Below are 26,314 nucleotides of genomic sequence, written 5' to 3'. Positions count from 1 at the left end.
GCAGTTCTGTGCAGTGACATTGTAGCGTAAGAACTGAAGTTAAATAATCCATTGTCTTAAACTGCTTCTGATACAAGCAGAACCTTATACCATTAGGTTACTGTTGCTTTTAAAATCACACACAATTTTGCAAATTTGTATATGCTAACAAGTGTGGCAAAGTGATGTTAGCCCTTGTGCCTTGGGCAGTGAGCACACAGCCGGCCGTTGGCTTTCAGTTCTGGTGTTATTGTCAATCCAGCCAAGATATCTGCATCTTGCAGAGTGCTGGCACTTATTAATCACCTCATAGTTAACCAGAAAGCCTTACGCAACATTTTTCATATCACTGAGATTGTTAGTGCAGGAATAGTGTTTGGCTGTTAACTCTTCACTATATAAGAGTCTATATAAAGCTCTAGATAACAAGGGCAAATTTTATGGCATTGCATGTATATATGTGCTATATACATACAATGCAACGTATTTTTATATATTGTATATGTAATAAATTAGCAAGCTGTGAATGTAAACTTGCCCACAGTACTGTGGGCCTGAGATCTCTTGCAGTACTGCTCAGCACCTCTGATGATGCATCTGCAGAACTGGCACTCAGCTGCGCGTTCTGTTGTTGTTGTTGGCCTCAGCTGCAAGCAGCTTAGTTCTGTCTTTCCCCTGCCCCTGACAGTTTCTGGATGTCTGTGGCCTTGATGTTGCAGTGTTGGTGCAGCCCCAGAAAGGCACACCAGATAATGAACCCCTGCCTTGCAGGCAGACAGCCGCACTGCCTGTGCTCGGTGCTGTGCCCCAGGAACCTGCCGTGGATTTTCAGCGAGACCATCGTGAGCTCCCTGCTGCTGGTGTCTGCTGAGCACCTGGAGCCAAATTAAGGATGTCTCGCTATGCTGCTGGCCTAGTTTCTTTCTGGTAATTGTGTTCTGCCTCTGTAGACTCTGCTGCTGGTTCAAGGTTTTTTGTTCCCTACAACTGTTGCTTGTGACCTCATTTTTTCAATCTCACTGATATGGCTCTTATATTTTTGTTGTGAGGAACTTACTGAGGCTGCTTAAGCTGTCAGTGCAATGGGCACCCCAGGAATTCAGAGATACTCACATATGTGAGGTATTCTGGGCTGGTGGGGAGTGGACATCACGTTTTCTTCACAGTCTGAGCACTGGCATAGGGGACAGCACAGGAATGGTATGATTGCAAATCAGCTTTCAAATTTTCCACTGTTTTCTTGCTGTCTTACTTGATGTTTTGCATTGTTTGATGTTTGGCAAAATTCACATTTCACCAGATATATGGATCTGTGTTATTTTTTTCCCTAAAATTCTCTGTTTCGGTCTTGGAGAGAGCTCTCATCTTGTTACAAGGGTCATATGAGCATCTAATCTCCAAAAGCTTTTAAGCCAGCCACTTAAAAGCCAACATGCCTCTCTCCCATCCCTCCAGGTGATGCTCTGGGAGCTTGATTGTTTTGTTTTGTTTTTGTTTTTATTGCTCTGTAAAACTTGCAAGGGCTGTCCAATCATAGTAAATAAAATAATGAGTCCATTTTACATATATTTTCTTAGGTTTATATGTTGTTTTACATCATGAAACCGCCTCTCTAAATTGTAGTGGAATTCCTGTGAATTGAGTAGTTTTTAGCCAACATAAATTGCTTTCTAAGTAAGGCTAATGATGTTCTTTGTACACAGTGTTCCAGTCTTCTCTTTCACATCTCTTAGATGGGATCCGCTATTATTAATACATAAAAGAAATCTAAATGTTTCTCAGTATAAATGTTCATTTGGAGTGAGATCTACCGTGTGACCATGAAACAGTCCCTTAAAAAAGGGGCTCTACCCAGCATGCAGTCGTGTTGAACCGAGCATGGCTTTGGAGCAGTGCATGTGGTAGCAAAGTATTGCAGAAGGGGTCAGGAGGAGGCATTTACTGATGCACCAGTGCTATACTTGTTGTTGCTGCCTGTTCATCTTTGGCAAAATGATTGTAAACTCTACTGCAGAACACGAATCTGTACCAGAGACCCGTTCCACGTGTTACAGTTTGTGGCTCTGTGCAGCCTGGTCACAAAATTCACTGCATCTGTGTTAGTTGCCAGCTTCCTTTTTCCTTTTCCTCCACCCTTCGCTCTTCATGTCTTTTTCTCTAACCTGACAGAAATCTCCAGAAAATGCTTTTGTGTGAACAACTTCTGGTATCTTCACACCAGTGGTTTTTATCTTCTGCCATAGATCAGACTTTGTATTGCTCTTTCTCCATGTGATGCTTTTATTTGCCATTCTAAGTGCCCTTTAAAATATACTTGCTTTTCCAGAAATGTCATCTGAGATACCAGTATAGTTCAAGAGCATGTTTTTTTAGCTGTTTTTCCTCTAGTTCTGGCCCCAGTAAAAACTGAATTGTGCTCTTAAGAATATTTTCTTCCACACTGCCTGTGTTTTGAGTCGGTCAAAAGTTTCCTCTTTGCTTATACTGCTGATACTAATTCATACCCTATGAATTAACATTTCAGTGCAGAATTTGATCACATCAGAATGGACTGGACTTTAAAAGGTAGTATGGGATCGTACTTGTGTATAACCTGCGCATTGCAGCAAGTTAAGAGAATGGAAAAAAAAAAAACCAAACCCAACTGCAACAACTTCTACAGGCCAATTTGCATCCTGGTTCCTGAAACCCTGAAAGCGTGCTGCATAGGTATTCTGAATTAATGTTTTTGAAGATGTCCAACTCAGATTATACAGAGCTTACCTTTGAGACCATCCATCTCTGTCCTAGGCAAGTAATAGCAATATTTGCTACAAACAGAAAGTGTTAATGAGACAGCAGTGAAGAGCGAGGGGAGGAGAAACCCTGAGGTGAGGATGGCTTTTCAGAAGTGAGTTTGAAGGAGCAGGACTTAGTGGCAACTGCTGGTGAGGGTCAGAGCTCAAGTGGTTACAGACAGGTGATGTGCCTTCGCTTTACAGCTTCTGAACAGCAGACACACAGTCAGTGCAGTTTCTTCTTGCACCAAGGACAGCTAAGGTTACAGTGCTGTTGCTGTCTCTGTTTTGTACTTGATCCCTTATATGACAACTGCTTCCTTAGTAGAGATCCTTCCTCTCGGAAGATCACAAAAATCTTCTGAAATTTTTATTTGGTGGTTTTTTAAATAGCAGTGTTTCTGTGTTGGTATGAATAGAACATATGTTTTACAGCTGGATTTGTGTCCTCTTGTGCATCATTGAATCTGCTTTTAATTCTGCTTATGAAGTGAACTGCTTTCTGTGTGCTGAGGAACGTGTCATCCTGGTTCTGTTGATTTGCTGCTTATTTGTCTGTCTGTTATGCTGTCCAAATTATAGGCTCAAATGTGCAGTTTCAAAATACTGCCATGCGTAGAATGTGGAATGGAAAGCCCTGTAGCTTTAAATCCAGCAGACCCGGCCCTTCTGTGCATCTAAAGCAAATACTCGGGCAGCAGAGGCTCACAGTTTGAGCATGACAGTTTGCTGCAGCAGCGCGGGGGCTCGGCAGGCAGTGATGTCTGCTGCGGGGCGATGCCCAGAGCTCTCCCAGCCCTGCAGGCGCATGGAGCGGGGCGGGCGGCAGCTGAGCGGCGGGGGGGAATGCGGGGATGTTGATGTGGTGCTGCTGCACCTCCGTGTGCTGCCAGAGGGACTTCTGTGAGCCAGCAAAGGTAAGAGGAGCATGGGGCATCCTCCTTAGAACGGCGTCGGTCGTCTTATTTGACTGCTCTGTTCGAATCTCCAGAAGAACTTGACCTCATTTTGTAGCATTAGCCTTAGAAATGCTGCATTTTCCCCTGATGGTAAATTTATATAAAATATAAATATATAAATTAATATAACTTCTTCACTTCAGAAGCTGGGAAGCATGAAGAAGGCTTTTGTCTGATGACTGCTGCAGTCTATGAAGATCAAATATGGTGCTGCTCCTTGGAATGCTCTGGTTTTTCTTGTTCTGGGGTTTGGTATGTGTAATGCAGTGAACTATGAAGGAAGAGGCTCGTGCATGCAGCCTGGTATCAGGGAGATGTTGAACTGCCAGCTTTTAAAATATGATGCTTTGCTGTTCTGACTGTGCAAGATGTGTTGTCAGGAAGTTAAATTTTACCTCAGGTGAAAAAAACAAGAGAAAACAGCTTCCCATGGAATCAATGACCTTCAGAAACGAGTAAGTAGTGTTCTTTGGTCTTGGTTAGCCCTGTAGCCAAGTGCAGCTGTGTCACAAGCCTTAGTTAACAGTGAGCTGTATTTCCCCCACATTTATTAAATACTGAAGAGGAAACGGTGAGGAATTTAAGACTGAACTCTGGTGCGAGTAGAAGATAATTCTTTTCAAGTTGCTGCAACTAGCTTCCCCTTGCATTGTGGCTCCAGCATTTGGAAAAAACAAACAAACAAAAACAGAAATACAGGATGCTGATGTTATGCCTTTGCCATAGATGGATGTTGACCTGAGATTTGTTATCTGCAGAAGACCTTGAGAAATTGTATCGTGTTGTGGTTGTGCTGGAAGCATGTATGTCTAATCACATTTGTTTAACACACTCACTATATTCCTCTGGGAAGATCTGGATCTCCTATGCTGGGATGTGTACTTACTGCATTCATCATTGTCCATAATGCAAGCGATGCACAGGTGGCTCTTGAGCACGGCTATGTTGGAAACGCAGACATGCTTCAGACAACAGTGAAGACAGAGGACAGTAAGGAAGAATGTTTTTTATTCCACGTTTCATTTTGATAGATCTGTGTACTTTGCATCTTGGCATCTGTAACATCAGGCTAATACATCACCTCTTGAGAGCTGGAGGGAAAAATAGAATAGGCTGCCGCATTCTTGCCTTCTACATCAGATCTGGGCAGTATGCTGTCACTGTAGTTAGGAGAAGCTTTTGACACCGGGTAATGGAGATGCTGCCAGCAATGTGTGTGCTACCATCAGTGTGATGTGTCTCTAGGAGGAGTTCCAAATCAGGAATCATAGTTTTCCTAATGGAAATACTGAAAGGAGTGTGCTGACTTCAGTATTTACTGAATACGGTGTTTGGTATGGACCAGGGCTCTGCTGCTTTGTTCTGCTGGGTACTCGCCCTCTCCTCCCTTCAGTGCAGCCATCTCGATGTAGTCACACTGCATGCACTTTCTTTTCAGATGCCAGAAGGCACGTGCCACATGCTGGTCCATTCCCTGTGCTGCAGAGGCTGCCCTTCCTACATTGCTGCTTCTTGCGTGTTAAGTTTGCTGCTTTGAGCAAACTTATGGGTTAAGTGTAGGAGTGCCTTTGCAGCACTTAGTGCTGAACAGCAGGCTGTGTTTGAACAGGAAAAGAATCTCTGGGGCCAACTCTTTTGCATAGCTCTCTAGCAAGTGTAATATTAGCTGTGTGTATGTTACATTAGAAAGGCTTAAATAAGGGAACAGTATGTCAAGAGATTATATGTAGGAATGACAGAGGAATGTGTTCACAAGAAACATGAATCCTGCTGTTGTGAAATATTTATCTTTTACTATAAAATGTTGTTTGAATCAACTTTGAAATATTGGTTACAGTCACACTCTACGTTGTATCTTCAGAAAATACAGCTGAAAAGTAAAAAAAAAAAAAAAAAAAAAAAAGTGACAGTTGTGCTCAAATACACAGGCTTGTTAGAATAAGTATGTGCTGGTGACTTGCATGTTAGCTTTTAGCAGAGGAAAACCCCTTGAGAAGGGGTGAGTCCTGCCCTCAGTACAGCAGCTTTGTGCAGAGTGGTCATGGAGAGATGTTTGTTCTCCCACACTCCAGACGTGGGTTTGCTCAGTTGCTTTACATGTCAAATTTAACTTGCAATCTGAACGGTCAACTCTTTTTTTTATTAGTGTATGTGTAAGATGCAGTAATAATCTGTATTTTTCAGATAGCAGCTTCAAGCATGAGAAAAATAAACAGTACTTTCTGGGAAGTGCTAACAGTTGTTTTGTCTGTAAGTTAATGAGATGTGATCTGAACATTCTGGAGAAACCAGAATATGTTTATAAAGGGAAGGGAAAAAAAATCCTTTTACATAGTTATTTTCAGATAAAAGCTTGTGTAAACTTGTTTCTAAATCTATCCTCTCCTCCCAGTACCTACACTTAACTTTTTGTTCAGCTTTACCTCATTTCCTATCCTTATTATTGTAACTTCTGTCCTGATTGGCAGTCTGCACTTGATTAAAAGCCTGCAGCTGCTAAAATAAACATCCATTAATGTTATTCTGGCCATATTTTTATTGTGTCGTACTCTTTCACCTCAAAAATCAGGTTCCTGCAAGTCCCTGCATATAGTTCAGTTCCTTCCTATTTTTCTGTTCAGACTGTGTTATTCATTCCTGTTGACCTGCTTTGCCCATAACGCTGTCATTGTCGTCCTGTTTATTCAGCTAGCACTGCTCATTTTCTTATTGACTAATCTGGAGCTTTGGAAAACCATTACTGAATTGGACCAACAGACTTTACTCCTTTTGCATTCAAAAATTTACTTTTTAAAAATTTTGTAAATTCAAGGTCAAGAAAGGGAGGTCTTTGACAGCGAGCGGGTTCTAAAAAGAACAGAAGGCAGCATTGACGTATTATAAAATGTTGCTCTGCTGAGGTTAGTGGCCTGCCCTTTCCTGGTGATCTGCCATCTCCTCCCCTTTCTGCAGCATGCACTGGCCACACAGGAATGCTGAGAGCTACATGTGTTGCTCTGGATTGGCAGAGTTAATGTGAGTGCAAATGTTTTAGTAATCATCACTCGTCATTGTTTAACTGCTGTGAGTAAGATGTAAAGCCATTTCCTCTTGGTGTTACCTGTGTTGGTTCCTTGCTCCAGTTGTTATCTTAGATGGGCAAAGAGATTGGATTTCCTTGCTGTATTTTTTCAGGTCCATTTTTCATTTCATTGCATTTTTTCCCCATAGCCAGGATGTTCTTCTCGCCATCTTGAGGATTAATTGCCTGCAAGCAAAGATTGTTTATATTTTTCAGAAATCCTAATTACGTTCTAACCATTGAGCTGCAGGAAAATACACAGTGAGACCTCCTTGAGCTATCCATCTGTTCTTATGCTTTCCTTAGCCAGTTTTGAATGTGTTTGGATTTAGGCACTGCTCAAAACAGTTTCTGACAATGGTGACGAGCAGTTTTTTGTGAATGATAGAATGCAAAGCTGCTGTAGTTCCTGAAGATTTAGTCAGCCTGTAAAATCCTGCAGGATAACTGCACAGTGTGTCATAAGGAATCATGCTGGACCTGTTCTTCATTGTTTTTCCTTTGTATTCTTGTTGGCAGCAAAGCCAGGGCAGAAGGTGTTTTACACAGCACAGGAACGTGTGTGTGTACTGGGCACTTACTGAGGGAGGTGGCAGGCTGTAGTTCTCTCTTCTTTGAGTCCACATGTCAGTGTCTGTAGAGGTGGTTCAGTGCAGCAGTATTTGCTTCTTCTGTTGGTCCTCAATTTAAAGGTGAATGAACAGAAATCTTCTCCCTTACATCTGCTATTACATCTAGATCATGAAGCAGCCTAGACACAGGATTTGCAATGATATAAAAATATACTTTGCCATGAATAGTGAATTGAAGAGTTGATAATATCAAATGTATGGCAATTTTGCAGCAGGCTGATAAAGAGGGATACAAGCCCAAGCTTTTATTACCTTCCTAGACACATCAAAAGGTGTAATATATGGTTGTGGAATCTCCATCCTGGGAAATGCTCAGAATCCACCTACCAGTCTGTATTAGGTGGAAATCTGGACAACCTCAACCAGTCTGTGAATTTGTAACATCCGGTAAGAAGCAAAGTATTAGAAAAAACTGCCTTAACCATAGGTCATAGATGACTTACTACGTTACCAGAGTAATTTTTAGTTGTTGTTGTTTTTTTCCATAATTCAGGACCCACAATAGATTTTGCAGTATTCTTTATCCTTGTAGTGTTCCTACAGGATCCAGTTCACTGTCTACTCTCCTGACAGTAGGGCTGATAGCACCTTGACTCAGACATTGTCTGAAGAACCATGTGCTGCATGTTGTATGCAGGGGAGGTGACATATGACATTTGACTATTGACTGCCAATTACATTTAGTTTAATACGTTGAATATGCCTCTCAGTAATTTACAATGTTTATATGCATCTTCACTATACCTCACAGGGATTCTATGCATGGCTTCATAAAAACAAGTATATTTAAGTGGTTTTATGCAGATGTAAAATCATTTTGTGGCCTAATGGAGGTCACTTTCTGCACTGTGCAAATACTGAGATAGAGGGAAGTGAGGGAAAACACAGGGCCAAATGTGTGTAATTACGAGAAACTGAGGTTAACACCCTGTTTTTGTATCAAGAGTTGTGGTTTTTCTATAGCTGTTTCTTGTCAGATTCTTGGTCTCATACCTTTTGAAGACACAGCTCTCTATGAAATGCAGGACTCCTAGAACTAATGTGAATTTTGGGTTTGTTCTTAATGCAGCAGAAACTGCAGCAGCGTCCGGAATATTGATTCTGCTCCATGTGGTTAGTTGAACAGATGCTGGTTTTCTACTGTTTTGACTCCTAAAATAAGAGATGTTACCACAAACATGCTGGGGTGGAAACAAGAAAGATAAAAATAAATTTTAAAAAAATCATTTGTTTTAAGTGATTTCTTGCCCCTTTGGTGCAGATATCTTCCTGCCCATAGAATTTTTTGAATCTCAAGGGACTTGATCCTGAACTTTATCAAGATAAATTTATTCTAGATCTACTTAGTGCAACTTGCCATCTGTTTGGTTTTAGAAAGGAAAATAATATATGTTTCTCCACATTGACATATGCAGGAATGAACTTACTGGAAACATGAGAATTTAGTAAGGTCCATCCACCAGCAATGGTTTACAGCAAAGTAGGAAGGAAGAAAAACCAACAAACTCCTGTTCTATGGCATTTGGTTTTTCCATCAGAAGCAGACCACAAACAAAGTTTGTGCAGAACAGAGCGTAACAGTGCAGAGGTGCCTCTTGACCCAGCTGCTCCAAACATAAGAGAAAATGTCCTCTTCCAAGTAGTAGAATTGTATTCGCCCCAGCAGATGTGAATTACCCCTTAATGGGGGGCCACAGAGCACTTGGCTGTCACAGGATCACAGACGTGACTTTTTGAAAAAGTTGTGTATTATGAGGTAGGGACTTCTATTCTTTTGCTGCAGCTAAAAATCAATGATCAGTGTTTCTTGTTTACAATGTTACTCTAAAATGGCAATGAAATGGCTTACCCAGTTGGACATCAGCTGCCAGAGATCAGTTTCACTGATTTGTATCTGCTATCAGATTATTTTTAGAACTGCAACTTGGCATTTCTGTGAATAGTTCTTCCAGGCTTACAGGAGTGGAATCACAAAATATCAGTTCCCTTTATTGAAGAGTTTTAAAAAATTTATTAGAGCCAGGAGCAATGAAAAGTGAAGTCTTCTGGTACAGAACCTCTCATAAGGGACATCTGAGATAGTTCTTTGTAAAACATGACTGTGTTTGCATGGGAGACTGGATTGATTTTAACATTCGAGTATGATCTTTTCCAAAAGAATTTTGGTCCTGTTTTATAGTAGTGCTCTCCAGTTCCAAGATCCACTGTTTTTTTTTTATCTTTGTTTTGATTTCCAGAGATCTCAAGAGCTGTTCTGCTTGTCTGCATCCACTTGTGAGTATTCTTTTTTTCCCTTAAAGCTTGCCTTTTTGGCACAGAAAATATAATTTAAAAAGTGCCTTAGAACAACCTTTCAATTCGGTGTTCAGAGTCACTACTGAACATAGCAGGGTAGGAAATAAATGGCTTTGTGGCTGAAAACATAAGGAGACGCAGGAGAGGTCAAAAGTAATTACCCACCCCAAGCACATAGTTAACAGCTTTAATAAACACCAAGCATGTTGTGGGAGTTCAGAGGACGAGCAGCGGGGCCTCACTTGCTGCCCGTGCTCAGGGCAGAGCTCCGAGCCTCGCCGTGGCCCCGCAGCCCTGGCTGGGAGGGTGCAGGCCGGGCCCACGGGCTGTGGTGCCGCTCAGGCCTACAAGGCGCCGTAAGCTGGCAGATGTGGCCAGCATGAAAGGCTGTCTTTCTTTTTTCTCCTCTCTGATCTTTATTCCCATGAGGTGTTTTAATTACAGGTCTGTTTAGTAAGAAGTCTCGTGTCTGTCACTGCAGACTGCTGTCCCCACTCTGCTGCCTGAGGCGGGAGGTTTCTGTCTCCTGCTGTGGCCCTCCTGCAGCACCCGCAGCACACCTGAGCCAGCGCTCTGTCACGTCCCCAGGCGGGGAATCCAAGGCATGCAGCTTTCTGGTGGTATTACTTGCACTGCTTTAACTACAGCAGGGTGGGACAAACGCCCGCATTTTTTAGCAGTTAGTTTATACAACTGCACAGTGCTCAGTCACTGGGAGATGACTAATGGCAGTGTGGGAGCTGCCCAGCACTCTTCCGGGGCTGCTCTCAGCTCTTACGGTCCCCATTCCCTGCTCAGCTTCCCTACTTCTGTACCAAGTAGCACAGTGCCTTGCAGTCACACTTTCAAAGCTCTGCATGAGGGTGGAGGGTGCAGGAGCAGAGTGTCTCTCTGAAGCAGAGCTGTTTGGAGTGCTGCTGTTTGCCTCAGCCAGCTGCCCAGTTTGTTCTAAAAAAACAAACAAACAAACAAAAAATGATCAAAAACTCATTTTTTGAAAAAAACTTTGTAAAATCCTGAAATGATTTCTGTTGGAGGGTGACACATCTGAAATGAACATTCGAGTCTAGTCTTCAGCAAAGGCAAAAGGCAAAACCATAGGTTCTGTAAGGGCAGTGATTGTGAAACGAGCATGGAGGAACACTTGTACAGAAGGGAAGACCCGATGGAGGTTCAATGGGGAGAAGAAGAAAGGAGTTGGTCTTCTGTGACTCGGTCTGCTGGGCAGCTCAGTGCCAGAGCAGCCTCCAGCTTCCCGCTGGTGGGCGGCCGGCAGCCCTTCCTGTTTGGACTGACTCGGGGGTACTGCCAAACTGTATTGCAAGAGAGAATTTCTGATTGACTGTAATGCCTATTTATATACAAACATTGACCATTACAATATTTTGTATCCCAGCATACTTTCAGGACAGATTGCCAGTCATCCTCAATCAATAACGCGTCACAGCACTTCTTGGTGTGCTGAGGGACCTGACTGTGCTGAGTCTTCCCTTCCCAAAGCCCCAGTTCAAATCCAGAACAGAGCTCCATACAGCCCTTTACTTTTTAATTGGAAAAAACTGCTCTTGTTCATCCAGAGTAATGTCCACACAGCTGATAATTCTAAAATAATTAACCCGGGATGTTTTATTCTAACACAGCTCTTCTGATTTATTTTCTGTCATGAGTATAGAAAAACAACCCAAGAAGATATGCTGAAGTTGATTGACTTTAAAAGGGAGAAAGAGAAGGTTTCTGCAGACTTTTTCCTCCCACAAAACTCTTGTCTGAGAGGATAGAGTATACTGATGGCGTAATTTATTGTAATTATGCACAGATGTTAATTAGACCCAACTTGCAGTAAATTAAGCTGGTAGAAACTGCTCATTGCAAAGTAACGTTGAAGTCCCATTTAGCTCCTCTGCACTGGAATGTGCCGAATTTTGCTTGGAGTCAATCTGTGTTGTGGGTGAGCTCCCAGCCACTGGGGTCAGTGGTACTGGGCATGGGATCAGGCACTCGCCTGTACTGCCACCAAGAACAAAAGTGCTTCTGTATAAAAAGGGTTACTTTAAATTAATTAAATTTTAAAAAGGCATAAAATTGATGGTTCTGTTTCTTTTGTTTTTTTCTGCTTTTAATACTAACATTTACCTCTTGAGTAGATACAGATCTTCACAAATAAGTTGGTAGCTTTCTTTTTGAGCAGCCAACTCGTTTTGTGAGGCAATTAAGAGGAATAATAAGATCGTGGTGGTGTTCTGAATAAAGAAGTCTATAGTGTGCTGTTTTGTAGCTTATGGCAAGCTGGGAAAGCAGAAAATGGAGCGGTGTGCTACAGCTTGTAAGGATCTGCTGACAGGGAGCTCTGTGCGCTGCCACATAGAATCGGTGGGCACTGTCTAGATCATGCATGCCTGATGCACGTAGATCTTTGTTTCCTTCCAGACCGTAGGAAGACATTGGAACAGTGACAAGTTGAACTCCTCTAGAAAATAAGGTAGCTAAATGTTCTGTGCATCCAGTTGGTTCATCTTGGTGAGACAGCAGACAGCCCCAGTGCGAAGTTGCTGGGAAGAACCCTCACTGCACGCGGCATGCAGTGCTGCTGGGCTGCAGGGAATGGTCAACATAAAATGTTGGAACTGGAGAGAGGGATGCAATTAATTCTGATAGTTGTTATTTGGTGAAGCTTATATTCACCAGACAGATATGGTAATGTGTTCTGCATTTGGGGGTGAGCTCTGAACTGTCTGGCAGTTGTGTAAGCAAAGTAGTAGGGATGCTGCCCAGTGCTTTGATCAGGCTGCTGGCTGATCAAATGTGTCGCGCTAACACTTGTTTGCTGGACACAGAGGGAGGGCGTGGATCAGCCTGCTTATCCAGCATGCTACAGAGCTCCTCGCTGCATTTGTAAAAGCCAAAACGTGTATTTGTTTTTGCATCGTTAAAGAGGTGGTACAATGGAGGCACCACGTTAGTCTGCTTTTCAGAAAACTGCTAAGCTATGGTAAACACAGCAGTCCCGTAGATGGGACCAGCAGGTGCTGGTAACATGACCTGGAACCGAAAGTGAAATTGTTTTTAGCTGGCCAAGTCCAGAATAAAGAATAAATAAGGAGAGGGAGGCACGCCGTCCTTCTGCCCCTCTGAGCAGCTGGGGGCCGCTCGGGGTTTGTTTCCCCGGCACTGGGGGTGCGCGACCGGCGGGCACCGCTGCTGCTCGGTTCCGCCCGGCCGAGCGCTGCCTGCTGAATCTCGGAGCCGGGTTTCCCCAGCCCGCCCGGGGCTGCGCGGCCGCTGCACCTTACGCCGCCGGGCCGGACGGGCCACCGCCTCCGCAGCGGGGCAGGCGCTGCAGCCGGGCGGGGCGGGCCGGGGCCAGGTGGGGCGCCGCGGCGGAGCCGTGCGCTGGGAGCGGGCGCTGCTGCTCCGCACGGCCAAGGTAGCGGCGTACCGGCGCTGCGGGGCGGGCTGCGCTGGGGCTCGGGGCTCGGCCGGGCCGCGCTCAGTGGCGCCGAATGAACCGCATCGGAGAACGGAAGGTGTCACGGCTCGGCTGAACTGCCGGGCTGCTTTTTTTTTCATCCGAGCCGAGGGAAAAACTTCCGCGCTTGCTCTGGTTACTTTGTATGGTTCCTTCGTGGTGAATAGCTCAGCTCTTAGGAAAAGAAAAAAGTTTCTTTGAAACTTGTTGCCTGTTCTTCTCGTGCTTGTAGGTGCCCACTCGCTCCTGTTGCTGGCTGCACACACTGCGTGCTGAGAACCTGAGGTCTCAGGTTTGCTCTAAGCTCTGACCTTTGTAGATCTTTTGCTTTTCTGATAACTTCTGTTACTGTCTTGCTTTCTGGTAAATACATAAAGTGCTGAGAATGACTTGGACTCACTATATACTTGAGCTGCATGGTTTTTCTCTTTCACAGTTGCCTTCTCTCTTCTGTTCCGTTGCTGTCTGAGTTGTGGCTACATATCAATACTTTGTAGGTACCAGTCTGTAAACCTGGATTCTCTGCCTTGCTTTGTGCTCGGCTCTTTGGCTGCTCAGGGCCGTCAGCTGACTTAAGCATTTGAGAGTTCGCCCTTTTTCTCATCTTTTGTTGGATGTCTGTAAAAAGCGCGAAGCTTATGTTTTACCTTTAGAAGATCAGTTTATTGATGCTGTACCTTAGCCAGCTGAACAAAGGTGCATTTTTGCACTTACATCCTTGTCAGTTTGATTGGTACAGAAAAGGACAGGTTTCTGCATTAGTAAAGCTGGACTTCAGTGCTCATGTTTGTCTTTCTCCTTGTCTAGATTGAACGACTGGAAGTCAGCAGCCTAGCACAGACCTCCAGTGCAGTGGCCTCAAGCACTGATGGCAGCATCAATGCAGACTCTGTTGATGGCACCCCAGACCCGCAGCGTACAAAAGCAGCCATCACGCACCTGCAGCAGAAGATACTGAAATTGACCGAGCAGATCAAAATCGAACAAACAGCCCGTGATGACAATGTGGCAGAGTACCTGAAGCTAGCCAACAATGCAGACAAGCAGCAGAGCGCCCGCATTAAGCAGGTGTTTGAGAAGAAAAATCAAAAGTCTGCCCAGACGATCTTGCAGCTGCAGAAGAAGCTAGAACATTACCATCGAAAGCTGCGAGAAATTGAACAAAATGGAATCCCTCGGCAGCCAAAGGATGTCTTCAGGGATATGCACCAGGGATTGAAAGATGTTGGAGCGAAAGTCACTGGATTCAGTGAGGGAGTAGTAGACAGTGTTAAAGGTGGGCTTTCCAGTTTCTCCCAAGCCACACATTCAGCAGCAGGAGCTGTGGTTTCCAAACCCCGGGAGATTGCCTCTCTCATCAGGAACAAGTTTGGGAGCGCGGACAATATTGCCAATCTGAAAGACTCCTTAGAAGAAGGCCAGGAAGATGGGACAGGAGGCAAGGCTCTAGGTGTTATCCAGAACTTTCAGTCAAGCCCAAAATATGGCAGTGAAGAGGACTGCTCCAGTGCTACGTCAGGCTCAGTGGGAGCTAACAGCACAACAGGGGGCCCTGTGGGAGCTTCCAGCTCCAAAACAAACACTCTGGATATGCAGAGCTCAGGGTTTGATGCAATACTACATGAGATTCAAGAAATTCGAGAGACACAGGCAAGACTGGAAGAGTCATTTGAGGATCTTAAGGTTCGCTATCAGAGGGATTACTCATTAATAATGCAGACTTTGCAGGAGGAACGGTACAGGTAAGTACTTTTATACTAGTTTCCATATTAAGTACTGTGAGTGTAGAGCATGAGAGTCCTGGAGAGTAGTACTTGGCAGCCTGGTTCAGGCTGCAGTCAGTTTGCGATTTTCCTTTCGTAATATTGTCTTCTGTAAATATCCTTATTCTACTGCTCATTTTCCTCTCTCTACAAGGAAGGAATAGCAAGAATAAAGGTCATTTCAGACTTTATTCATCATAAAAAGTCAAGCCAAAGAAGTTAGAAAGGTGTCCCCAGGAAACAGGAGTACATTGATTACTGTTAGCCAGGCAGTACTTTGCCCATGGAAAAGCCTGTGAAGGTCTGGTGCAAGGCAGGGTTCAAGTGGATTCAGGTTAATAGTATCCTGACCCTGACCCTTCCAATGCTCAGAGCTGTGAATCTAAAGGGAAAAACATATCCAGCTTTCTTAGTCTATAAAAATACGTGCTTTTCCCTTATACCAAAACTAGAATTTACATTCTTGGCTCTGCTCCAAGTGGCAAAGTTCAAATAAATGAAGGTAAGTGAAATGTTAGCTAGTGGCAATGTTCTTGTCATGGAGGTAACATAGCTCTGGAGGTGGACCAGCCCCATGCTTTGGTCACTCTTTGCCTTGCTGGAAGGACTGGGGAAGCAGTGAGGCTGCTGCCACACTGCCAGTCTCCAGCACTGCAGAGTATGTAGAGTCCCTCTCATCAGAGCAGAGGCTGCTCCCCAGCTTCACAGGGACAGGAGGAGGGGACAGCTAGAGGCTGTGTTTCTGTCAGTCCCCCCCAGGACACCACAGCCTAAATTCAGTGTGAGTCCTCTACTGCACTTTAAAAACTTTAAATGAAAAATGCAAGAGACCCAACTCCTCATTCTGATAGAGGACAGCAGGCTTTTGTGAAAAGCTTGTTTGTGGCCTTCATCACTTAGACCAGGCTGGAAAGCACAGCCTGTGAGGCTCAGCACACCTGTTGGGTTTGGGGACAGGCTCTCTGAAATACTCTGTGCCATTTGCTGCCTCAGTTTGATTTGCTCCATGCTTCATAGTCACTCTACAGCTTTTCAGACATGCTGGTGCCAGATCATTGGAAAAACATTTGAAAAGGCTTAGCCTGCTGGGATGTTGTAGTGACAGCAAGCTTTCTGTGTGTTTTGCAAAGCTTGGCTAGACAAAGCCAAACCAGCATCACTTTCTAATCCCACATCACCACAATCAGCAATTTGACTGAAACCAGAGCCCAGCACAGCAACTTTGGTTCCTAGTACCTCACTGTCATCAGGTCACACTGTGAAGCGAAGGGGAGTTAGCTCTTCCTCTCCACAGCAGAGAGGGGTCTTGTTGTTTGGTGCTGCGTGGGTTGTTGTTTTGCACATACAGCAGCAGCCATTTATAGTGGAACGCTATATGCAAGCACTGTGCAGCTGAAGGAGTGGCCTGAAACTACAACAAAAGAGCTTGGTTGGGGACTAATGTATGTTGGCAGCTAAATAGACTAGTTATTCCCTGACAGCATTCAGCAGAGTTCATGTAGGACCTTCTGTGAGCCCAGCATGAAGCCCTCACTGAGGGTAGCCTAGCATCTACCCTCTAAGGCAGCCTGCAGTGAAGAGCTTTCAAGAGAGTCTATATTTGATTTATACAGACAAAAATGTAGTGGTTGAGACTTGCCATTTGGAAAGCTGATGCAAATTAGTCGAAGGTGTGACCTCTAGAGGGGACTGGTTGAACTACGCTAAGTGCCCTTGCCTCTGCAGGCTTTCAGAAATGAGCAGGTAACAACAAGGAGCTCATGGATTAATACATTGAGAGAAATTGTACGAGTCTAGGTTCTTGTTTGACAGCCTTCATCTTTTAATATATCAGGAAGATAAAAGCCAGGAGAGCAGTGTGACAGCAGAGAAGATGTTCCTCCCCTGCGTGGAAAGCTGGCACTTGTTCCTCTGGCCATTAACCCTTCCTTCAGAAAAAGAAAGGAAAGATGGAAATGGAAGCTGATGTTCAAGACAGGGGACTCAAACTAATTATAGCCTGCCTTTAAAAGCTATTAATGCCTCATAACTCTGCTGTATTTCTGGATGCTTTCAAAAACAAGCACTGAGTCCTAGTTTGAGTTTTTAAAAATGTGTATTGTAGAGAAGCCTTTGCTTATAGGGCTATGTGGAATATTTGCATCATCTGTGTAAACAGGAAGAAACAAAGCAGATGTTGTGATGTTTTCTCATCCAGTCTTGGTCTATTTCCTTGTTCTTAGATGTTCTGCTTTTCTGCAGGTTCTAGTCTGTTTTATCTGCGTGCTCATTTTGTTTCTGCTTATCAGCGAGGGCCTGACTCACTGGTGTTCCTTGACCTGCTCCATCTGCCTCCTGTCCTCACTTCAGTCTCCTTGTCAGCACAGCTGCCCTGTCAGCCACCTCCGCAGGCTCCACTGGTGCAGCCACTCCAGCCCTTGGCCGAAGGGATGCTGGACCAGCCTGGCAGCACCCAGGGACACGTGTTGGCAAAGGATGGCCCCACGAGCCGTGGAGGCAGGAGGACTCTGGCCTGCACCTTTGCGCTCATTGTGTTGCCTCCATGCTGGGAGCAGGCCCTGGGGCAGCCTGCCACTTATCTCAGCAGTTGGAAGGTGGCAGTTGTTTACTGATATGAGCAGGGACTTTCTGTGCTATTGAGACTGACATAAAAGTTCCTGCTGTGTTTTCATCTTTCTTGTCCCTTCAGGAACCTGTTTGTACGCACTGAAATAATGAGCTCATGCGATTGGAGTGTGGCCAGGCTGAGGTCTTGGGCTCCTTCCCAGCCCAGCATCCTTGGAAAGTCTGTTCCGATCCCCCACGTTCCTGTCAGAGAAATCCACCAGCTGAAATGCTGGGAGCTCACACTATCCTTGTTGGCATTTTGTTGTTGGGCTTCAGTCTGTTCTCATTTATTTTAAAATAGATTAAGTGTGCTAAAATTCTGGGACTGGAAGATTGAACAGTATAAGCTAGGGCAGCAAATGCGTTGTGCTCGGCATAGAAGGATCTTCACCTAAGTATGAGCCACTGAGATGTTTCCACAAAGCTATTTTCTCTCACCAGAAGAGCTCTTGGAGCTGAAAGCACAGCATGAATAGTGACACAGAGAACAGCTCTGCCCCTCGAGTGTTGCTTAGGTAGAAGTCTTGGAATATACTGCTAATAGGTATTGCTTTTAGCTGTATTGCTCTGCTGTTGGAAGCAGTGTGTTCAGCATCATAAAAAACATACTTGAGAAATAAAAGTTGGGTGACGTTCTGTAGGACATAGCCCCTCCCTCCACAAAAATGGTATCTTGAGAAATGTTTGAAGAGAGAGAGATTAAACCCTCTGTTTGTGTGTACTGTAAAGATCGTATAGCGTTTGTTCAGTAAGTTTCTTCACTTGCCAGAGCACTCACTGAACATAAGTAAAATGTCTTCATCGTGGCTCTCTGATGCATATGCTGTACTAGCTGTGTGTTTTGCGGCTATTAAAATGCTTTAAATGCCTCAAAGCTCTTGAAAAATGAGATAGCTGTAATCCTTTTTCTTAGTAATTTTTAAGTCAGTTCCCTGATTTCCAAACAAGCCTCAGAAAATATGTGGAAATCTGACCTGGCTGTTCCCAGTGAAGTGTTTCCATGTGCCTCGCTTCACCTGAGCTCCCAGCAGTATCCCAGTGCCTTCCGTACGAGCGTCTCTGATGATGAAGTAAATGCAACAATTGTCACTTCTCTGTTACATAGAAAAGTTGCTGTGCTTGTCAATCTAGACTCTAGAAATTTTAAGGAGAAATTTCACACTTTAGCTGGTGATAAATTAGTCGACTCTAATGAGGAATTTTCAGTACCTGGAACAGAGTGTGAATTGGCCGGCTGAGGTACTGCTGTTTTCACAGACAAACTCCCAGTGTCTTGCACGGACACTGGCACTTGTACAATGGGAAGCTCTTGGCAGGTGTCAGGTAATACCTTTGAATTAAATCTGAACCATCTATTAACAGGAGAACTGTATCTTCAGGCCCTTGGAGTCAAGTGAAGCCCTCTTAGCTTCTCAGACTTCAACAGCAGTGTAAAACATGAGAAAAATAAAACAAACCACGTTTCACATTGTAGACAATGAGACAAGGAATGAAAAGGAGATTAACAGAGGAATTTCAGAAATAAGTGATTATTATTATTAACCCAGTTCTGCCAGTTGCCTAACACATGGCTTCTGTCTGTGAAAGAACTCCAGTGCTTCTTGGGTGCGAGCTTGGAGTCAGGCAGCTGTGAGCCCGGGGCAAGGCAGCAGTCTGCTCTGTGCGGTGGGGCCAGCCTTGTGCCAGTCGTGTTGAACTCCTAACTGTACGGCTTTGGAGGCTTTCCTTATGTTTCCTATAGACAGGCAGTTTTGATCTTACTAAAATACAGTTGTTTCTTTTTAAAGGAACAGGATTTAAGCTGCTTGGCAACAGCTGTTTTGTGAAGGGTGTTTATGTAGGAGGTTAAAATACATACTCATGATGTTTTCAGAAATGGTTTAGTTCCTTTTGGTGTGAAAACCCACTGAAGGACTTTAAAATACAATAACAAATGGAATGTTTCAAGTGATTTGTGCTACCTTTGGGACTCCTGAGTGAGTTAGTTGTGCGTTCTTGGTTGATGGCAAGTTTTGTGGTGTTTTTTTGTTGTTGTTGTTGTTGTTGTTTTTTAATGAGGTGGAAACAAATGGCAACATTAATTATCTGGGTTCCTTCTTCATTAGCCAGTCTTCACATGGCTTCTCTCATGCTCAAGCTTGTAGTTCCTGGGAAACCAGTTCCCTCGTGTGCTCTGCTGCAGTGGCACAGCAGCCCTGGCACCTCCAGGGTCAGCTGGGGGCTGTCTGGAGCTCGCTGCTGCTCAAACACTTGTTGGAAGCTGTCTGCTGTGCCCGACTCCTCCTTTTTAATTTAAGTGGCTGTTGCATTGAGAATGTGAATGAAAACTTGCTTTAGACTTTTCAGTTTAAAATAAAAACCTAAAAGCATTGTTCAGTACTAGCTTATGCCTACGGATTCTGAATATGTAGCTCATGAAGCACTGAAAAACTTGGGGAAGGGGGGGAGCAGAATTTTTGATTTACTTTCAGAATTTAAATTGTTATTTATGGAGAGGTAGTGCTTATTTGTTTTATGTGTGTATATATGTGCATCAGTTAAATTGATGTGGGGCACAGGGGGACAGAAATTAAGGAATTATCTGTGTTGAATTCTGTACAGATTTCTCTGTTAGTAGTATCAAGAGCAGATGATAAGAGCTGTACTTTAAACTTTTTCCAAGCTGTTACAGTGAGCGCAGTCAGTGGAAATCAGAGTGGGAAGAGCACTGCAATAGTTGTACCCATACCTTCCTTGCCATCAGAGCATTGCTGATAACGGACCAGGAATGAGGAAGCAGTGGGGAGCACAGAGGAGAAGGCTGGTGTGTTGGCTGTTCTCACCCCTGGGCTAAGCTCTCTTCACGTTTACCTTTTGGGAACAAGACAAATACTTGCCTGATTTTTAAAGCATGTTGAAACATGAGTTGCTTGTAAAGGGCTTGGAATTCCAAGGATGAAGTGCTGCATACAAATACAAAGTATTCCTAATGTATTTTGAAGATTCTGAAATAAGATGAAGCTGTTGCTGAAGTCCGTTTAAAACTCCTTTACTGAGAAACAAACCTTTCTCAGAGATGTCATAAATCCTTTTTTGTGCAGCCCTCTTCTGCCAAACTGCTCTCAGCCTGCTCACCATAGCAAACTGAAAAATATGCCTGCAGTTCAGTGATTCATGTGTCCTTCTTGTAAGTAATACAGTGGTCTTTGCTAGTTAGGCTGAATCATTTGCAAGAAATTAAAAATACATCAATAAATCAGACTTCTGTGCAGTCTCATGTGTGAAGGCTAGAATATGCTATCATGTTCTCCAAGGCATATTACTGCACATAATTTCATTGTCATTTTTATTGCAGTTACCTTTCTAGGGGTGAAGGAAATTGCTTAAGAGTTTATAATATTAGAAGGGAATTTATTCTGGTTGAAACAAAAGTTTGAAGAATAAATATGCTAATTCTTCACTTGATTTCTTCCATCTCTAATGCTATCTTACCTGGTAGAAGGGCTTTCTTGAGGGCCTCACATTGTTTATAAAGCAAAATTTTGTAGGTGCAGTCATTTTTAAATAACAAGTCTGAGGTATTCACTACTCTGTTGTTACTGGTCCAACAGTTGCCTCCCTCTTTTCAATAAAGCTGCTGTACCATGTCATCTCATTTCTAGATGTGAAAGACTCGAAGAGCAGCTAAATGACCTGACTGAACTCCATCAAAATGAGATCCTGAATCTGAAACAGGAGCTGGCCAGCATGGAGGAGAAAATTGCCTATCAGTCTTATGAGCGAGCCCGGGACATCCAGGTGGGTGACAGAAATGGGAGCACTGAAGTCTGGGCTTCCACCTGCTCCCTCAGTAATGTTTTTTAAATACTTCTTTGATTCAGTATTTGTTATGAATCACCACAGATTTATTGCTAAACTTTACACTGAAGATTTCCATAAGATCTTTATTCAGTCTCTATCCCCAGGTATCTCCCCAGATAATTATTCTGCAGTGAAAGGCTGTGCACATTCAGTGAGCAAATTCATCCTGAGGGGACCTCCACTTGTTCTGAGAAGGGTTTTGAAATGACTTATAGCACAGTGGAAGCAGGCACCCACTTTTTATACTGGCTCTATTTGCAGGGTTTTGTTTGGATATTGGAAATTAATGGGCTCTGACCTGAAGCTTTTTTTTTTTTTTTTTTTTTTTTACAATAGTGTTCCCAATGAACTCATTTGGGATGCATTTCTGTGTCATGAATTTTAGAGCAGTCACCAAAGATGTCTTAGGAAAAATACAGATGGTTTTGTGTATCCACTGCATTTTGTCAGGAAACAGTTATTTCTGTTGATTTGCCCAAGTACAGAGATAGTTTTAAATGAAAGGCTTCTTCAGTGTTTAAGGACCAAAGCTAAGGACAGTCTTTACGGTGGGAGGGCCTTCCACAGACCCGAGCAGACACTGAGCAAAGACCTGGGTAATGATCTGAGCAGCAGCTAGACCTTGTCAAGGCCTATTCAGAAACAAATCTGTCATCTATTTTAAATTCTTGTTGCATTTGCTTTAGCAGGCATCTAGGCGTAGATGTGAGATATTTATAACGTGAGTGGAGAACTGTAGGTCAGAGTCCTCCCTTTCCTCCTCTGAAGGAGTTCCACCCAGGAGCACCTTTGCAGACAAGGCAGGCCTGGCTCTGGCACTAGTAGGCCCAGCTGCAAGGCGAGTTGAATCAATGCCTGTTTTGGGTTCCTTGCTTCTTGCAGGTGTTGTTCAGTATTACCCGTTACCTTCAGGTGGCATAACTGAAGAGTGAATGCCCTTGTGCTTCATTGACTTCCGCAGGTGTTACAAAGAGGCAGAGAAATGTAACAGATGGCAATGACCTTTATGTTAAGTTCAACATAAATCAGCGTCTGCGCCTCTGGCAGTAAACAGCAGTCTCTCCCTTTGGGGAATGTTGCAATATTCACATTTTATCCTCCTTTCTAATTTAATGCAGCAGGAAGAATTGAGGTTGGAAACTTAAAGTGAATAGGGATGTTCTCAATAGCTTCTTCTATTCTTCATTCCCTGGTTCATCACTTTTAGTATAAACTTTAGTACAAATAGGGACCAGCTATTCCGCAGCATTGCTGGGGAAAAGATAAACGTTCGGTTTTCTTGCGTGAAGGAACAGCCAAGGGCATAGGCTGGTGCTGCAGAGGAGCAGCGACAGAGCTTGGTCTGCAGGCACAGGTCCTGGTTCTGATTTGATCATCAGTCTGAGGGACATCGCTGCTCTGCTCAGACTTCTGACTGTTACCAAAGTCGGCATTCAGGTCCTGGGAAAAGCAGTCCAGAGGGAGCACTGAGGGCAAAATTGTAACTTCATATCTCTGTGAGCAGATTGCCTTAAATTCCCCTACTTGTTCTAACCCACCCACTGCCTGTTGGTGGTGGGTGTGCTGGCCAGGTGCGGTAGCAGCCTGCAGCTACTTCTCCTGGTTGCCAACTGGGCAACCCCAGCCCTGCATTCTCAGAGCCTTCCCTGGGCTTGTTCAGCTCACTAACCAAGCAGGATGCGGCTGAGCCTTTTCAGTTAGTTGTTGCTGTTGACTCAGTATTGTGCCAGGTTGAGGGTTGAATGGGAGACAGATGAGCACAAACCAGAGGAAAAAAATGATGGAAATGAGAGGCTCTGGGAACACGCAGAATGAGGGAGGAAGAGGAGTGCTGGCAGAACACAGTGCCTTCATCCCCTCAAGGGTCTCTTGAAACAAACTGAGATGGGCAGCCCTCCTTTCAAGTAGGTGAAGGCTGTCTGCTTGCTGAGGGCTCTGTGTCTTCCTTCCTATGGATCTGACCACAAAACAGGAAGGATGGTAACACCTCTGCCATGTGCAAAGACAGACAGCTTATGTGCGAAGTGTTGTAACAAAGCCTGGCTTCTGCCAAAGCTGTCACCTTACGCCTTCGAGACGTTTTCAGGGAAGTGAGGTCACACGATGTCTTACACACTGCTGCACTTAGTTGATGAGGACTCCTCAATCACATGAAGTGGCACCGCCTCTTCTCCTGCTGCAGGATATGAAATCAGCGTCATGACTTACATCCTGCAGAAGGCGCGTGAGGAAGGTGGCCCTGTTGTGGTTTGGTTGCTAAGATGAGAGCCCTGGGCTGCTGCAGCATCAGCCCGTGGGGTGCTGGAACCGAGCGGTGTGTTCTTATCTACAGGAGGCCCTGGAAGCATGCCAGACCCGCATCTCCAAGATGGAGCTACAGCAGCAGCAGCAGCAGGTGGTGCAGCTGGAGGGTCTGGAGAACGCCACAGCCAGGAACCTGCTGGGGAAGTTTATCAATATCCTCCTGGCTGTCATGGCTGTCCTCCTTGTCTTCGTCTCCACTGTGGCCAACTGCGTCGTGCCCCTCATGAAAACTCGCAATAGGACGTTCAGCACTTTATTCATAGTGGTTTTCATTGCCTTTTTGTGGAAGCACTGGGATGCCATCTCTGGCTACTTGGAACGGTTTTTGTCTCCCCCCAGATGATGCCATGAGGAATCGGCTGCATCGCCCCTCCCAGCACACTTGGTGAGCAAGCGTGGCAAAGATTAGTCAGCAACTACTCCGCTGAAGTTTTAAAGTGTCTGAGTGAATTTGTTTACATTTAGAATAACGTTTTTTCTCTGCGAGATGCATTGCAATAGTATTTTTTAGATTTTATTCAAGAACTCTTTTTGGCGAGAATCCCGGATAATTTTTATGTAGCATGGTTCTCTTTGGATGCAAATCTTAAGATTCTTTAAAGTGTACAAAATAAATAAATAAAATACAGAAATTTGGAGCATACCAATGGGCAATTTAAACTGTGGCTTGAACTACTGTACTAAACCTGTCAGGAAGAGGAAAATGTGATTAACTTAAGATGAGCAAAACTAAATGTAGTGCACGCAGCCTTGAGGGATGGTACCACAGCAAACCTGTAACACTAAACTTTTACTGTGAAGTCTGCTCACATTCCATGTCCAAATGTATGGGTTCGGAGTGGTTTCTTTACAAGAAAACAAAACGTGTGGATCTCTTTCCCGACTCAGCGTCTGGGTTCGCCGTTTGTGCTGACCTGACGGAACAGTGACTTTCTATAAGGCTGGTTAACTTTGCTAAGTGTATGAAGTGGAAGCCTCATGCCACATACAGAAACTGCACAGTCATGCTACAGTATTTTGAAGTAGTCCTTGAAACACTTACCTTTAAGCAAAGCCCTTGGTCGCACTTTTAAGGTTTTTTTTTAATGTATGTATATTCACAGATTTAAAAAAAAAATCCAAACAGCATACTTGAAGAGTGTTATACTCAAACTCTCAGTGCTTCCTTATCGTTTCTAATAGGATTTTTTTTTATTATTATTATTATTATTATTATTATTATTATTGGGTTGTTGTTGGTTTTTTGTTGTGTTTTTTTTTTCTTTGAAGGGGTTGGGAGGGTCATTGCTTTTTTTTTTTTTTTCTTCCTTTTAAATAAAGAAGTGATGTTTTTAAATGAAGAAATGCGTGAATAATTGTAGGCTGTCTTGTCCTGAAACAGTTTTGAGGAGGGCAGACGGTAGTTTCTAGTGCCAGCCTGTCTGGAACACAGTTCATATGCCATTTCTGTCCTCCTGTGCACACAGATGCAGCATCAGGAAGAACATCCATCCTCTCTGCACTTTCTTGTCAGGCAGGTGTTTGTTTTTTTTTTTTTCTTTTTCCAAATGTGAAAGAGAATATGTTTGTATTTCTTGCTTCAACATCATCTTTCATTCCTGGCCTCGGGTTTAGAATAGGGAATTTCTTTGCATACCTTCCTAGGCAACAGATTCTTTTAAGAAAAGAAATGCTGAATCAACAGTCTGCTTACAGGAATGATTGCCTCAGAAATATCCCTGATTCAGTTTTTAAATAAACTCTTAAAGAGTGAAACCAAAGTTTTCCTCCTGTCAGGCTCTAATCAGATCATCTGTGTAGAGATTTTGTAGACTGTATCTGTGTAGTGTGCCATAGACAGCATCCTCTTCTTTGCCTGTGAAGGCAAGCACTTGTTGTAGGTACATTTTCAAAACTCTAAAGGAAATGTCAGCTTCAGCCATAACCTCGCAGGCCCAGCAATGCTGCTGTTGCTGATGGATGTTGGTACTGGCAGGCAAGGCTGCATGTCTAAGGAATGTGGATTCACTCTGGTTTTTTTAAAGTCTGGTGCCCCTTTCTAGCGTTACAGTGTCAAGATACTGCTTCCATCTCCATGAAATGTTAACAGACTCCAGGAGTCTTTCAGCACCGTTTGTGGTGTTTACTCAGATGTTGCTGTTATTCTTCCCTCCAGTTTATGTTCTCTCTAGGAACTAAATGTTGCTCAGGTGACCTAGACCAGTTGAGATCATACATACACATACATGGAACATGTGCATTATATATACTATATTTGTGTATGTGTATATGTGTGTGTGTATATATGTATATATGTATATATATGTGTGTGTATATATATATATATATATATATATATATATATATATAAAATATATATGCCATGCCATGATGCAAATTCTGGCCTCTAGAAATTCCCCTGAACTAGGTTAACTGACTGCTGGCTGATGTAAGCCCTCCACAGCTCACCCATTCTTCAGAGATTCTTTCTATGTTCTCCATACTAACAAAGAACTCAGGTACCCCTGCAGGGATTCCAGCACACCTGCCTTTGTCACTGTATGCACTGATCTGCTCCTGTCGAACTTAAAACGCAAATTGCCAATTGCAGCTTCCTTAAGCCAAAAAGAATCATTCTTCTCACAGAGTTGC

General features: G+C 43.8%; 1 protein-coding gene across 9 annotated transcripts in view; it reads left to right on the top strand.

Moving 5' to 3' along the window:
- TMCC1 (transmembrane and coiled-coil domain family 1) overlaps positions 1–26,013 on the top strand; it is an 83,127-nt gene extending 57,114 nt beyond the window's left edge. For 4 of the 9 annotated variants that reach the window (XM_090148508.1, XM_090148509.1, XM_090148511.1 and 1 more), the window contains 3 exons: positions 13,977–14,911; positions 21,181–21,316; positions 23,712–26,011. In XM_090148508.1, the coding sequence (XP_090004634.1) occupies positions 13,977–14,911; positions 21,181–21,316; positions 23,712–24,026 (1,386 nt within the window). In that variant the 3' untranslated portion in view covers positions 24,027–26,011. The other 5 variants (XM_090148515.1, XM_090148513.1, XM_090148514.1 and 2 more) reach the window with 3 other exon arrangements.
- The last annotated feature ends 301 nt before the right edge of the window (positions 26,014–26,314 follow it).

Source organism: Phasianus colchicus, chromosome 11, assembly GCF_987193195.1.
Source record: "Phasianus colchicus chromosome 11, bPhaCol1.hap1.1, whole genome shotgun sequence".
In the NCBI taxonomy this organism is placed as follows: domain Eukaryota; kingdom Metazoa; phylum Chordata; class Aves; order Galliformes; family Phasianidae; genus Phasianus; species Phasianus colchicus.
This window is presented reverse-complemented; position numbering and strand designations above follow the sequence as displayed.